Raw genomic sequence first — 12,902 nt, forward strand, 5'->3', positions numbered from 1 at the left:
CGTCAGGCGCCATCAGTACTCCCCAACTGAAGGACTAACCCAGGGGTGTGGGGGGGGGGGGCATACGGTCATGCATGTAATGGATGGATTTTGAAGACGAGAACCAAAACTGTGTCATCTCTGCTTCAGGAAAGTTCTAGTGTTAGGGGGCGCTCACAGTGTGATTAGTACTAACTCCCTGTGACTTCCTGTGGTCTGGTGCAGACGATGCAGGGCAGCGATTGCATCTTTGATGCCGTGGAGCAGCAGGACCTGGACACGGTGCAGATCCTTCTGTACCAGTTTTCGGCAGAAGAGCTGGACCTGAACACCCCCAACAGTCAGGGCCTGACACCACTGGACATCGCCATCATGACCAACAACCTGCCCATCGCTAAGCTACTGCTGAAGGCCGGAGGAAAGGAGAGTCCCCACTGTGAGTACGCCCCCCTCTGGTCAATGCTGCTTCAGTGTCCATGAGGCCCAGCGGTCAGAGGACTGTGGGGTGTTAGCATCAGTCGCTCTGATGCTGATGCTAACTTATCATGTAGCTAACCTTTGCTAGATCTTCACTGTGTTCTTTCTGAGCTCTTTGACAATAGATCATAGATAACAGTTAGCATGTTTTTGTGTGTCACAGCTAATTAGAGTGTATGAACTCACTGTAGGTTAAACATGAAGTGTGTGTCTACATGTGTACGTGTGTGTGTGTTTGTACGTGGCTCAGACAGGGCCTGTGTTTGTGTCGGCAGCAGCAGTCTGGGTCTCCAACACAGGGCCGTGAAAGGGCCTGCTATCCCCCTACTCCACACACACTAACACACACACACTAACACACACACACACACACACACACTCCAAGTCTCTCAATTTTTCCTCATCAGTCTCACTGCTGTCCTCAGACAGGTGGTTCTTACCTTCAGCCTGAAAACCCATTACCATGTGTGTGTTTGTGTGTGTTGTGCACGTGCACGTGCACAGCTCCCCGCTGAAACAGCTTTAACGAGGTTTGTCGTTTAATGGTTTAACTTTTCCAATGATGCGTGTAACGGCGGGGCAATTACAGCTAAGTGATTTATTGTGCTGCACAGCCTCCGTGGCGGCGGCGGCAGCAGCAGGCGACGGCCGACGAGTGTCACACACACGGAATCTGGACTTGGATTCTGGATTCTTGGCAGCATTCCAACTCCATCCCTGTAAACAAACTCAAACAGAGTAAACAGTGGCGCTGTTTTCCCTCCGGAGGCAGCGCTACTGCTTCATGATGTTCCTCCAGAGTCCAGAACATCAGTCTGTGTGTGTGTGTGTGTGTGTGTGTGTTGAGCCCTACATATAAGATAAATAGACATAATTTCATTTTTGATGGTATTAGTGATAATTTGGTTCTATCTTTTTTTTTTTAATCTTGGTAAAACTCAGAAGTAACAGAGGTTTTGAATGTGGCGTAGACCAGGGTCAGGGTCAGGGTCAGAGTCTTCGTAGGTTTTCACTCCCTGGTTTTTACAACAGGTTAAACTAGATCAGGATTAGAACTTCAGTGGCTCCACATCAGTGAGAATCAGAATCGTACTGAACAGAATCAGGACCAGCTGCAAGGTCCAGATGTGGTTCTCAGTCCTGTCAAAATCCTGTTTAAGTTCAGTAACAGGATCAGGTTTATGATTAATTCAAATTGAATCAGGACAGGACTAAGGTGTGTGTGTGTGTGTGTGTGTGTGTGTGGGTGTGTGTGTGTGTTCGTCCAAATACTACTTCACTGCTCTCTCGCCCTCTCCCACACTCACTCACTCACTCTCTGCTCCAGTTCTTAGTCACAACCGTGACAGACGTAAACAAACAAACATAAGTATACAACACACTCATTCACACACACACACACACACACACAGGGGAATTACTGTGACCCAGCTGTGGATCAGTAGATTAGGTTGACCGACAATCAGAAGGTCTATGGTTTGATTCCTTACTGCTTCCTGTTGTAGCCGTCCAATCAGTTTACATCCACTGTTTTATTTCATTAGCTGCATTTTCTTGTCACCCAATCAAGTAACTTTGTGCAGCTGCAGACTTGAGTCAATCACACTGTATTACAGACACATTACTACCACAGCTGCTGGATCGATAAATCCATTCATGCTCAGTTTCAGGCTGATAACACACAGATCATGCAGTGGCTTCCATGTCCGTAGGGGTCAGTAATGCAGACATTGAAATGAGCTTCTTTGCGTGTGTTTCAGTTGTGAGTGTGGAGAGTCGAGACACTCACCTACGATCTTTGGTGGTGGAGGCGGAGCGGCGTGCGGCTGAGCTAGCTGCTCAGGCTCAGAGGGACGGGCTCTCTCTGGAGGCGTGTCACAAAGACAAACAGCTGAAGGCGTGGGAGTGGAGGTGTAAACTTTACAAACGCATGAGAACAGGATTCCAACATGCACGTGAGCGCCATCTGTGTTTTAATATTAACAAGCAGTTTGCCCTTCTGCAGTTTAAAGTACCCAGCAGCGCCATCAGCAGACAGATGTGTCTCATGTCCCTGCGCAGGTGTCCCCGAAGCCCCGTCCATGGTGCGTTTGAGTGTCAGCAGCAGCACGACGCTAACGGTCACTTTCCAGGAGCCGCGGTGTCTAAACTCAACGGTGGTGACGAAGTACCGTGGTAAAAGAGGAGCGCGGGAAAAACAAACAAGACATGGACAGGTGTGATCGGACATCCTACTGACGCAGGTGTGTGTGTGGTGTGTTTTACAGTGGAGTGGAGCTGTCTGAAGGACTTCTCACTTGTAGCTGGAGATATGGTGTTGCAGGATCTTCAGAGCCTGAAGGTCACCATCAACAGCCTGACCACGGTAAGACCACACTGACCGGCCTGCGTCTGTGTCGCCGACAAGTCGAAAAGCTACGGTCTGAGGCTGAGGTCTGACAAAAAATATAACAGCACAGGCTGCAACGAGAGTCCAGTCCCACCGTCAGGACTCTGTTGTGTTTGTGTGTGTGTAGGATGTATTCACTCTGGTCAGGGACGACTGTGATGTCGTGTATTGTGTGCAGAGCTGAAACCAAGTCCTTCAGTCCAGTCGTTTGAGATCTCCGCCTACGTGGCGCACGACAAGTGTGCTCGTGGTCTCACGCTTGTCTTTTCAAGGACACAGTTGCAGTGAAGAGCAACAAAGCAGATGAAAAGCTTCTCGTTATATAAATGTTCTTGGCACAAACACCTTGTGACTTATGTCCATGTAAAAACTCAGCAGGACCCTGCTCTCTGTTGCCCCCTCTGGGTTTTGCTCCCTTTCACTCAACTGCAGCATTCTCTTCACTGTAGGGTCGACTGTACTACGTCCGAGTGTTGGCCTACAACATGAAGGGATGGGGTCCGCCGGCCTCCTCCCTGCCCCCTTCTGCAGCTCCCTCCAGTAAGTTCTTTAGAGTTCTTCCTGCAGAACAGTTTTTTGTGGTCCATGCCAAAGTCCATAGAAAAACTGCTGATTTTAAATTAAAGCAAACAGAAATTGTTAAACCTCTTCTGCCTCTATTACTTTTGGAGGTTGAGAAGTGTTGTTTTTATGATGACAAGTGTGAAATACTTTGTTCACACTTGGTTCAGTGACACAAACTGACCACAGGAGGCAGCAGAAGACATGCACTGCCTGTGTTCTTGTGGGGTAAAATTAAAGATTTTTTTCCCAGGACTTTGGTGTAAAAGGACAAACACTTAGTGGGAAACACCGTGTTTCCCAATAACGTGTTACTAACGAGTGTTTTGTGAAGCAGCAGCAGGGGGCGCTTAGAATTATCCTGACTTTTGTGTTTTCATCAGATTGGATGGAGTGCGATGGCCGAGAGCCCAGGAGGCGGAGCCACATCGAGGCCATGGAGCGTCTGCTGCAGCAGGTCCGAGCCACTCACACACACTACTGCTGTGGAGGTGAGTGATTCATGTCCCACCCCGTCAATCCTCCCCACCCGGTCCATGCTGTCCACCCCGTCCATACTGTTCACACCGTCCATGCTGTCCACGCCGTCCACGCCGTCCACACCGTCCATACTGTCCCCCCCGTCCATACTGTTCACCCCGTCCATACTGTTCACACCGTCCATACTGTTCACCCCGTCCATGCTGTCCACGCCGTCCACGCCGTCCACACCGTCCATCCTGTCCACGCCGTCCATGCTGTCCACCCCGTCCATCCTGTCCACACCGTCCACATGACATCCTCATAATCATTGTTTCAAACCAGTCTCCCTCCTCTCCTTCTCCTGCTCCTCCTGCGACACAGCATTAAAGTCGTGCTCGTGACCATCAGTCTCATGTTTGTTTACAGGATGCTCATTCTTTAACGGCTAATTAGCAGAAGTCAAAGGGGGCGCTGTGGTTTTGGAGATTGGCATCACTCAATGTCCAGGCAGGGTCTGAGGGGGGGGTACGGGGACAGCCTAAGGGGGAGGACGGAGGGACTGTAAAGGGAAGAAAAGGAGACAAACGGCCGGGTGAAAGAGAATCAGATAAGACTGAGTCAGAGTGAGGTGACCTCAGTGACCCCTGTGACCTCTGAGGCCGAGGGCAACGCACCAGCTTTAAAATGAAAACACACTTGTTTGGTTGTTAATTGTTCACGTTCTCATTTTCTCATTGACTAAAAAAATGATTTCTCCTCCTCCTCAGACTCGTCCAAGCTGCAGAACACCAGCAGGAAGCAGTCGGTCTCCAGGAGCCTCAAACATCTGTTCAACTCCTCCAACAAGTTTGTGAAAACACTGAAAAGGTTCGACACCAAAACTGATCATCAGTCAATCTTTGATCTCATGCTTATCAATCAATCAAAAATGACATTCATGTGTTGTTTCATGATGAAGAAATGACTCTGCACCAAAGTCTGTAGAAAAAAAACCACCGGTTTTAGACAAAGCTGCTGCTGCTTCAACTCTTCTTCTGTGGTGTGTTGTTGTTTGTGACGAAAATCTGTAAAAATAGAATTTTAATAAAAAACGGCCAACATTTGAACTCACTGAAGGAACAGCCGTGAATCAACGACCTCTGTGTCCCTGAGATGTAAAATCGCTCATTTTCTCTATGGGATTTGGCATTGGAGAATTTACAGCCGACTCTTTCACACTGGGCTGAGAACACGATGTGAAGATAACGTGGGCTGGACCTGATCATCATCATCATCATCATCATCATCCTCTGCTGCCTCCATCGTCACCTTCACATTTTTATTTTTTCATCTCAGTCTTTAAAATCCTCTAATCAGATTCATCAAAAAAATAAGACCACAGGAGGCAGCGTTGGACCAGCAGCTCCTTGTTCTTCTTTGGTAAAATGATTGATTTTATTTGGAGTGTTGTGAGAGGCTGAGATTTATTTTTAGTTTCCATCATCTGAGTCAACTCTGATTCACACTGTTCCGAACATGGTGCTCGTTTACAGCACAGTCAGAGCTGACGCAGCACTTCCTGTCCACACGCAAAAGTTTTTCAATTATGGACTAACTGAACTCCACGTGTGTGTGCGCGTGTGCACAGGGGGGTGTATCTGGCTGCTGTCTTCTACCATAAGGACAGTCTCCTGGTCACAGCCGAGGACCAGGTCCCCATCGTGGAGGTGGACGACTCGTACGGCAGCACTCTGATGCAGGACTTCCTGTGGTTCACTAAGGTACAGTCCATGGTTCTGTTAGAGTCTTGAACCAGAGGAGTGGTGTGAACAGGCTCTGATCTGGTTTGAATGGTCTCCTGAACTGTGTTTCTCTGCAGCTGTCCTGTATGTGGGAGGACATCCGGTGGCTGAGACAGAGCATGTCAGTGTCCATGTCCTCGTCTTCAACGCTGCAGGCCAGACACAAGATGCTGACGGCAGCTGGACAGCTGCAGGTCAGAGACTGGTTTTATCTGGAAACCTGTTGTTGATCAGGATCACGCTGAAGCTAAACCGTTGTTCTTCCGAATGATGGTAAATCACTTCCCACTCTACGCTCTGAAAGGATCACATGACTCTTGCTCCTCTCTCAGAGTCTCCTGGGAACCCACAACCTGGGACGGGTCCACTACGAGCCCATCAAGGACCGCCACGGGAACGTGCTGCTGGTGACCATCCGGGACACGGAGAGTCAGCACTCGCTCTACAACGGGAAGTGGATGCAGGTGACCAAACTGCAGAGTCAGAGGAAGTCCCTGTCCACGCCAGAGGAGCCCTACGCTCTGGACATCCTCATCATCACCATCCAGGTGAGGACCAGATCACGCTGACCTTCACTGCTTGATTGAAACCACACCACAGTGTCAAACTGCGCCCCCTCTGTCCGATTGTGTCCTTCAGGACATCATAGCATACCAGCGGCGCAGCGGCCATCGTCTGGCCCCAGGTCTGTACCTGGGCTACCTGAAGCTAAGCAGCTCGGTGGACCAGATCAAAGTCCTGGTCTCCCAGCGAACGCCCAACATGCTGTGTCAAACTCGCATAAGAGACAACTCCAACGTGTCCAGGTACGTTCCGTTTGATTGGCTCGTAGCTTTGGAGGACCCTGTGTGAAAGCCTTGTTGTGTGTGTTGGGCTCAGGGATGAGTGGGAGTGGATCCAGAAGCTGGTGGCTACGGGAGACTCAGACCACAGCAAAGAGGATGGTGAGGAGGCGGAGCCTATAGCTGAGAGCCACGTCCCTTTGTTGTACTACGAGCTGCAGACCGCCATTAAGTCCCTGCTGAAGCTCATTAACATACCTCTGAACCAGGTACCAGGCCCCGCCCACTCATGATGTCACACTGTTAGAGTATGGTCCGTCTGTTACACGTGTGTTTGTGTGTGTACGTGCACAGGCACGTCACTTTCGCCTCTACAGCCAGGAAGTGGTGGAGCTGGGTCATGGGATCTCCTTCCTCCTGCTGCTACCCCCAGCTGAGGAGGTCTGCTCTGCCCCCGGACAGTCCAACCCCTACTCACCGCTGTCGGGCTTCCTGCACCTGCCTCTACAGATGTTTGAGCTCGGTGAGAATCTGGTTAAGCTTAAGGTTAGCTGAAAAATACCAAGGAGTTAGCCAAGAAAAATATAGCTAAAAGTTTTCTGATTTTTTTTTTTTTAATAATCTCTTTCATCTTGGTCTGTGCAGTTCCAACTGTCTTGCAGCAGGTGGAGTCACTGTATGTTTTCTGTCTGTCCTCAGGTCATTTTTGCACCTACAAAGAAAGGTTCATCAGTCTGTACTGTCGTCTGTCCTCTGTCCTGGACCTGGACGCCCTCATTACCCAGCAGGCTCTGAGAGAGGCCATCACTGACAGCGAAGTGGTGACGGCTAAACAACGACATCAGCTCGTTCTGGACTACATCCAGGTATGAGACACAATTCCCAACATGCATTTCACCCCAGACAGAGGTCAAAATGACGTTACTGGGAAAACTAAAATCTATACTTTTATTTTGAAAGTTTTCACTGTGGAGACCGTGGGTGCTCAATAAGTAGATCGCCATCTGATGGTGAACTGCAAAATACAAGCTCGAAAATGGTTTAAAGAAAAACAAATCCATGTTTCTTCAAGTACACTGAGTTTTTCTAATTACATGTATGAGGTAGATCACTGAGGTCATGTAGAAATGAGCTCCCAAGCCAAAATAGTGAGTTGACTTTTATTTTGAAAACACATGTTTATGGTCATGTTTTGACAAACAGAGAGTATTTTATTTATTTTGACACTTTTGCATCACGAAGATCAACAAAAATGATGTGGTCTTTTAAATCTGTAAATGTGGTTTTCGTGTAGATTTGTACACTTCCAAAGTCAGACTCTTATTTTGAAAGTTCTTCAGTTGTGTCAGCTGTTTTGAGTCTGGTCTGCGATGCGTTTACTGTCGCTCAGACAACGTGGAACACAGTGTGGTCTCAGCTTTATGGAAACCTGTGATTATTTAATAACACACCGTGTGTGTGTGTGTGTGTGTGTGTGTGTGTGCGCGCGCACGTGTGTGTGTGTGAGAAACCAGATGTGTGGATTTCGTCTGTGACTTTAAAGCTTCTCAAAACAGAAGAAAAAAGGAGTCTCTGACCACAAAGGGGAGGGGGCGGTGTCGGGGGGAAAAATAATACTAATCACTGTGTGTGGCTTGGTGTGTGTGGGGTGTGTGTGTGTGTGTGGCTTGGTGTGTTGTGTGTGTGTTTTTATTCTGTACTTTGAAAATATTCCCTCTTAAGTTAAAAAACTCAACTTAGTTTTTTGAGATGTTCCTGTTGATGACAGAACAGTTAGCTTAGCTTTAGCATGAGGAGATAAAAATACAAATGTTTATGACATGAACCATCAACCGTGTCGACCAGTTAGTCTGTGTTAGGTTTGTTCCAGTCCGTCCTTTAATTCCTTTGCTGCATTGGCTGGTTGTTCAGTCGGTTTACTGACGGTCACTGAACCAATGGGTCGGTCAAGTGGGAGGTCAGTTTGTTTGCTGCTCAGTCAGTAGGTTCACAGTCTGAGGTTCTGATGGTCAGTTGTTTCAGTGGTCTGTCGGCCAGACAACCGGTGAATTGTTGATGTTCTAGTCAATCATTTGGTTGGTTGGTTGATAATTAGAGTTTGAGTTAATAGTTGGTTGGTAGTTTAGTTCAGGACCAGCTGTTACTCAGTCCATTAGTTGATTGGTTAGTTGGTCTGTAGGTTAGGGAGACAGTGAATAAGTTGGCCACGCAGTCAGGGTTGGATGGATGGATGGTTGGATGGATGGTTGGATGGATGGTTGGATGGATGGTTGGTTATGGTTAGTCAGTCAGTCAATCAGCTAGTTGTATCAACATGAAGAGTGGAGACGTGTGGGACAGAAGTTTGTCGTCTGTGGACAAGCAGGAATCTCCTCTGTGTTTTTCTCTCCACAGACTTTCTCTGCCGTCGCTGCACAAATTCTTTCCAGCCGAGTCATGGTTCAGTGTGTGTGTGTGTGTGTGTAAGTAAGTGTGCGTCTGTCTGTATCTGTGTGTTTCTGTGTGTGTGTGTGTGTGTGTGTATGTGTACTAATTGCAGCTTCACGCTTCATTCACACTTAAAGGAAAACTCCACTAGTTTTTCAGGAGTGAGTGAAACATTTACAAAAATCATTTATTATCATTTTAAATAAAAATAAATACATTTAAAAACAAAAGATTAAAAAAAAAATTAAAAAACCAAAATTGGAATACAAACTGCTGTGAATGATTGTGATCTCTCTCCATATATCTACATGTGCTATAACCTGGTGAAGTTACTCTGAAGTAACAGAATGTTGGGGACACATTGACTCCGTCCACACATTCAGACTTTGGGTTCTTTGTTTTTGTGCTTTTGTAGCAACTGGACGAAATGCGTCGCGACCTGCGTTGGATCACTGATGCGCTGCAGTACGCTCGCTACAAACACCCGAGCGGTGGCGTTCCTATTACATGCCTCGTTGATGCTAATTCTCCAGAGAACAGTTCTAGTCAACAAAAGACAGACTCCACCTCCTCCACCATGGACTACCTGGCCACGCCCTCGCCGTCGCCTGAACTCCGCAGGAGGAAGGCAATCAACGGTGAGTCGCAGCCTCCGCCCTGGTTCGTGTTGAAGTAGCGTTTGTTAGCACTCTGACCTGCTAACGTTCTGTTTCGCTGATGCTCTCAGACACACTCCTAGGGTCGGATGAAGACGGATCCTCGGAGGTTTTTTTGCCGACAGACAGCGACTACGACTCCAGCGATGCCCTGAGCCCCCGAGAGCTGGACCTGCTCTACTCGCCGTCGCAGGGTTTCTCCCAGCAGGCTGTGCACACACTGGGCGGCAGCGCCCCAGACGTGCTGCAGGTCCATGAGCTCAGGTGAGGTTCTACTTCTCCTCGTCCGACCCTCGTTGACACACGACCTTGGAGTGACCTCACAGTTTGTCTGCCGTTGTCTGACAGGTACAGCGTCTGTGCCTCTGACAACTGCCCGCCCACCCCACTGACCACTCAACCTAAAGACGCTGCTTCATCCTTTCCCTCCTCCAATCTCCCCCGCTCTCCCTCCCATCACAGGGCCCTTCCTTCATCTCCGTCCCTCCCTCTGTCCCCCACACTCTCTAAAGACCTCCCCCTGTCCCTACCCCTGTCTCCGACTCTCACTGACACGACCAGGACTCTGGAGGGCCTCTCCTTATCTAAGGAGGACACCATTCCTTCCCCGAGGGTGCTCCCCAACCCCCCGGCCAAACGTAAGCTGCTGTCCCGCAGTCACCGCGGTCAGTACTTCAGTGGACCTCAGCGCTGGCTGCGAGGCCACAGCGGAGAGGACCACACGGGCTCCTTGTCTGAGGGCATCTACACCAAGCAGTTTGACCTGGACCGGCCCACACCTGAGGATTCCACCCTGACGTCAACCGCCCAGATCTCCAGTACCACCTACGTCAGCCACGCCTCCTGTGTCCTGGAGAACCGAAGGAGCCGACATCGAGAACACAGACCTCACGTTCGCAGGATCTTTGTGGAACCCTGCAGAAAGTCATCAGAGACTGAAGTCTGTGAAGAGATGACCAATCAGGCGACGGGCCCCCAGGGGTCAGTTGTCATGGCACAGGAAGAGTCCAAAGGATGGGTGGAGGGAGTAGGAGGAGCCACGGCCCAGGACGTTGACTCGGACGACCAAACAAACTCACAGGTGTCAGAGATCTTGAGCAGTACGCTGTAGAGTTGGAGAACAAGACACAGGTTTGTAGGCTATGTCCTGGGTTCCCAGACGCCCTCTTGTGGACCAAACCAGGAAAACATGGAAGCCATTAATGATTTAGCGATACCACTAACAAATTCTGCCTTACTCCTGACTAAGGTCATCGGCTGGATCTCCTCCACAGATCACGTTCATCTTTATGTTTTTCCTCTAAAACACCTGAAGGGCCGTACAGGAAGTGAACTCAGGAAGTTGCGCTGCGCTACATTTATGCAGATTCAACAGAAACATTCCCCGTTTGTCTGTCACAGTGTCCACACGACATATGGGCGGTGATGATACGCTGCTTTGCGAACAGTGTATTCATCCAGTTGTACTTGCGTTGATTGAAAATTTACGTTTTTTTCGCATTGAAAACATTTGTCGTTCGTTTGTTTCAACGCAGAACGTCTTAAACTGTGCCCGCAACAACCTCAGTCTTGGTCAAAGGTAAAAATCCGTCATCAGACGATGATGCTAGTGCATCTTTTCACTTTCGACAACTCCGTTGGTTGAAAAAAAACCAAAAAAAAAAAACAAAGTTGCTGGTTCAACTCCGACTGTTATGACCAATCGAACCGATGCACTGCTTCTTCTGTGTCCAGGAGGTTTTGCACAAGGTCCCTCATCGTTAACGTATATCCTGCTGATAGTTATTGTTTCTCTGTGGCCCCGCCCCACAGCATGGACCCACCTCTACTTGAAGTGAATGTACGGTTTTGTGCCCTGTGACGTCATCATTTTCTTTGTTGCTTTTGTGGTCATTTTGAAGTATTTTATTGGCCGAGGTGTCATCACGTGACTCCATTTCTGTCAAAAAAATCTCATAGTATTTTTTATTGTAGAATATTTTACCTGAAGTGTTTGATGATTGTCGGCATGAATTTGTTCGTAACTCTTTTTTTCACCCCTCTCTCTGATTCAGCATGATGTCGCCATTCATCTGTTGTGGTGGGAGGAGTCTGTCTGCACTTAGCCCCTCCCTCTCTGTGTTCAGTGGTTGTTTGGTTCAGTTACTGTGGTTTATTTTATTTTTACTTTTTATTTTTTTACAACCTGCACCAAAAACAGAAATCAGCTTTTCTTCGTCTAAAACTAGTACTTGCACAGAAATGTTTTTATGCACGCCAGATAATGACGAGTGCTTTGTTTTAGTTTTTTTTGTATTTCATTTTTGCACACGAGTATGACGACAATGACGGTGATGAGTAACAAGCTAACGTAGGGCATTAACCGTGGCAGCTTTGATCTGTACTGTTTACAGCTGTTTGGTGTTGTTTGAGTGTGTGTTGACGACTCACGTGCACTAATTAAAGTGTCACATTTACTCTCGGCGCCCCCTCTTTTTTCACATTCTCTCCTATACTGTTGCTCAGCTGTGAGTTTGTGAAGCTGTTAGCATGCTGGGTACGTTATTTAGTGAGTGAGTCGATGTCTGCGCTAAAGCTAAGTGCTTAGTAAATGAAGGTGATCCAAAATAGAAATGTTTTCAACTCCCCTCCCAGGCATCTGTGCTGCTTTTAGCACTTTTCGTTAGCCAGTCGTTTTCTCTTTAATTAAATCTCATTTGACGTAGCTAGTGCGTTTATATTTTGTAGAACTTAAGGACGCAAGCTAGCGAGTTACAACTATATAACTCGCTAGCTATACTGGTTGTTAGCTCTGTAGCATCTTTTTGTTTAGAGCGTCAACACTAATTTGAAGACAGTTTTGTTTTTCCACAATTATATTTTTAGTGAGAGGGACCTCTAGTGGCGAGAAACTGAACTGTTTATATATATATATTTAGAAGAGTAGTAGAAAGAGTAAGTATTGATGCGCTAACGAATGATTTCTGCCTGTTAGCTTTGTTGGTAGCTGCGATTTTTCCATGTTGGCAACAAAACTAGTCAGTGAACAAGTTCACAAGAGAAAATTGATTGATTTATAAAATAAATGAAGTCTCTGCTCCTCAACCTCCTCCTCCTGCTCTTCCCCCTACTCCTCCTCTTTCTCCTCCTGCTGCTCCTCCTCATCCTCCTGGTCCTCCTCCTCCTCCTCCTCCTGACCCAGGCCTCAGAGGATTCCTCTGGTTGTTTTTGGCTGCTGTGTCCTGATCCGCTCTCCTACAACTCAGTCTGGAGCTGTGACAGGAATCTGCTGCAGCAGCCGGCGGCGGCGGTGGCGGCGGCGGCGGCGGTCAGAGGACGCCATGTGGGAGGGTGTGAACCAACTGGAATCTCACACCACCACTGGCAGTGACTGTTTTTTTCCCCCGGA

At 48.1% G+C, this 12,902-nt stretch overlaps 1 protein-coding gene across 3 annotated transcripts in view; it reads left to right on the forward strand.

Moving 5' to 3' along the window:
• Positions 1-11,970, forward strand: part of ankfn1a (ankyrin repeat and fibronectin type III domain containing 1a) — a 34,962-nt gene extending 22,992 nt beyond the window's left edge. For all 3 annotated transcript variants that reach the window (XM_008314951.3, XM_025057246.1, XM_017034716.2), the window contains 17 exons: positions 205-415; positions 2,217-2,411; positions 2,518-2,631; positions 2,724-2,821; positions 3,295-3,385; positions 3,790-3,897; positions 4,636-4,735; positions 5,496-5,628; positions 5,727-5,843; positions 5,982-6,197; positions 6,289-6,455; positions 6,529-6,700; positions 6,786-6,954; positions 7,131-7,297; positions 9,274-9,496; positions 9,586-9,778; positions 9,863-11,970. In XM_008314951.3, the coding sequence (XP_008313173.1) occupies positions 205-415; positions 2,217-2,411; positions 2,518-2,631; positions 2,724-2,821; positions 3,295-3,385; positions 3,790-3,897; positions 4,636-4,735; positions 5,496-5,628; positions 5,727-5,843; positions 5,982-6,197; positions 6,289-6,455; positions 6,529-6,700; positions 6,786-6,954; positions 7,131-7,297; positions 9,274-9,496; positions 9,586-9,778; positions 9,863-10,625 (3,237 nt within the window). In that variant the 3' untranslated portion in view covers positions 10,626-11,970. The remainder of the gene's footprint in view (positions 1-204; positions 416-2,216; positions 2,412-2,517; positions 2,632-2,723; positions 2,822-3,294; positions 3,386-3,789; positions 3,898-4,635; positions 4,736-5,495; positions 5,629-5,726; positions 5,844-5,981; positions 6,198-6,288; positions 6,456-6,528; positions 6,701-6,785; positions 6,955-7,130; positions 7,298-9,273; positions 9,497-9,585; positions 9,779-9,862) is intronic.
• Positions 11,971-12,902: the final 932 nt, after the last annotated feature.

Source organism: Cynoglossus semilaevis, chromosome 8 (assembly GCF_000523025.1).
Source record: "Cynoglossus semilaevis isolate Cse_v1.0 chromosome 8, Cse_v1.0, whole genome shotgun sequence".
Taxonomy (NCBI): domain Eukaryota; kingdom Metazoa; phylum Chordata; class Actinopteri; order Pleuronectiformes; family Cynoglossidae; genus Cynoglossus; species Cynoglossus semilaevis.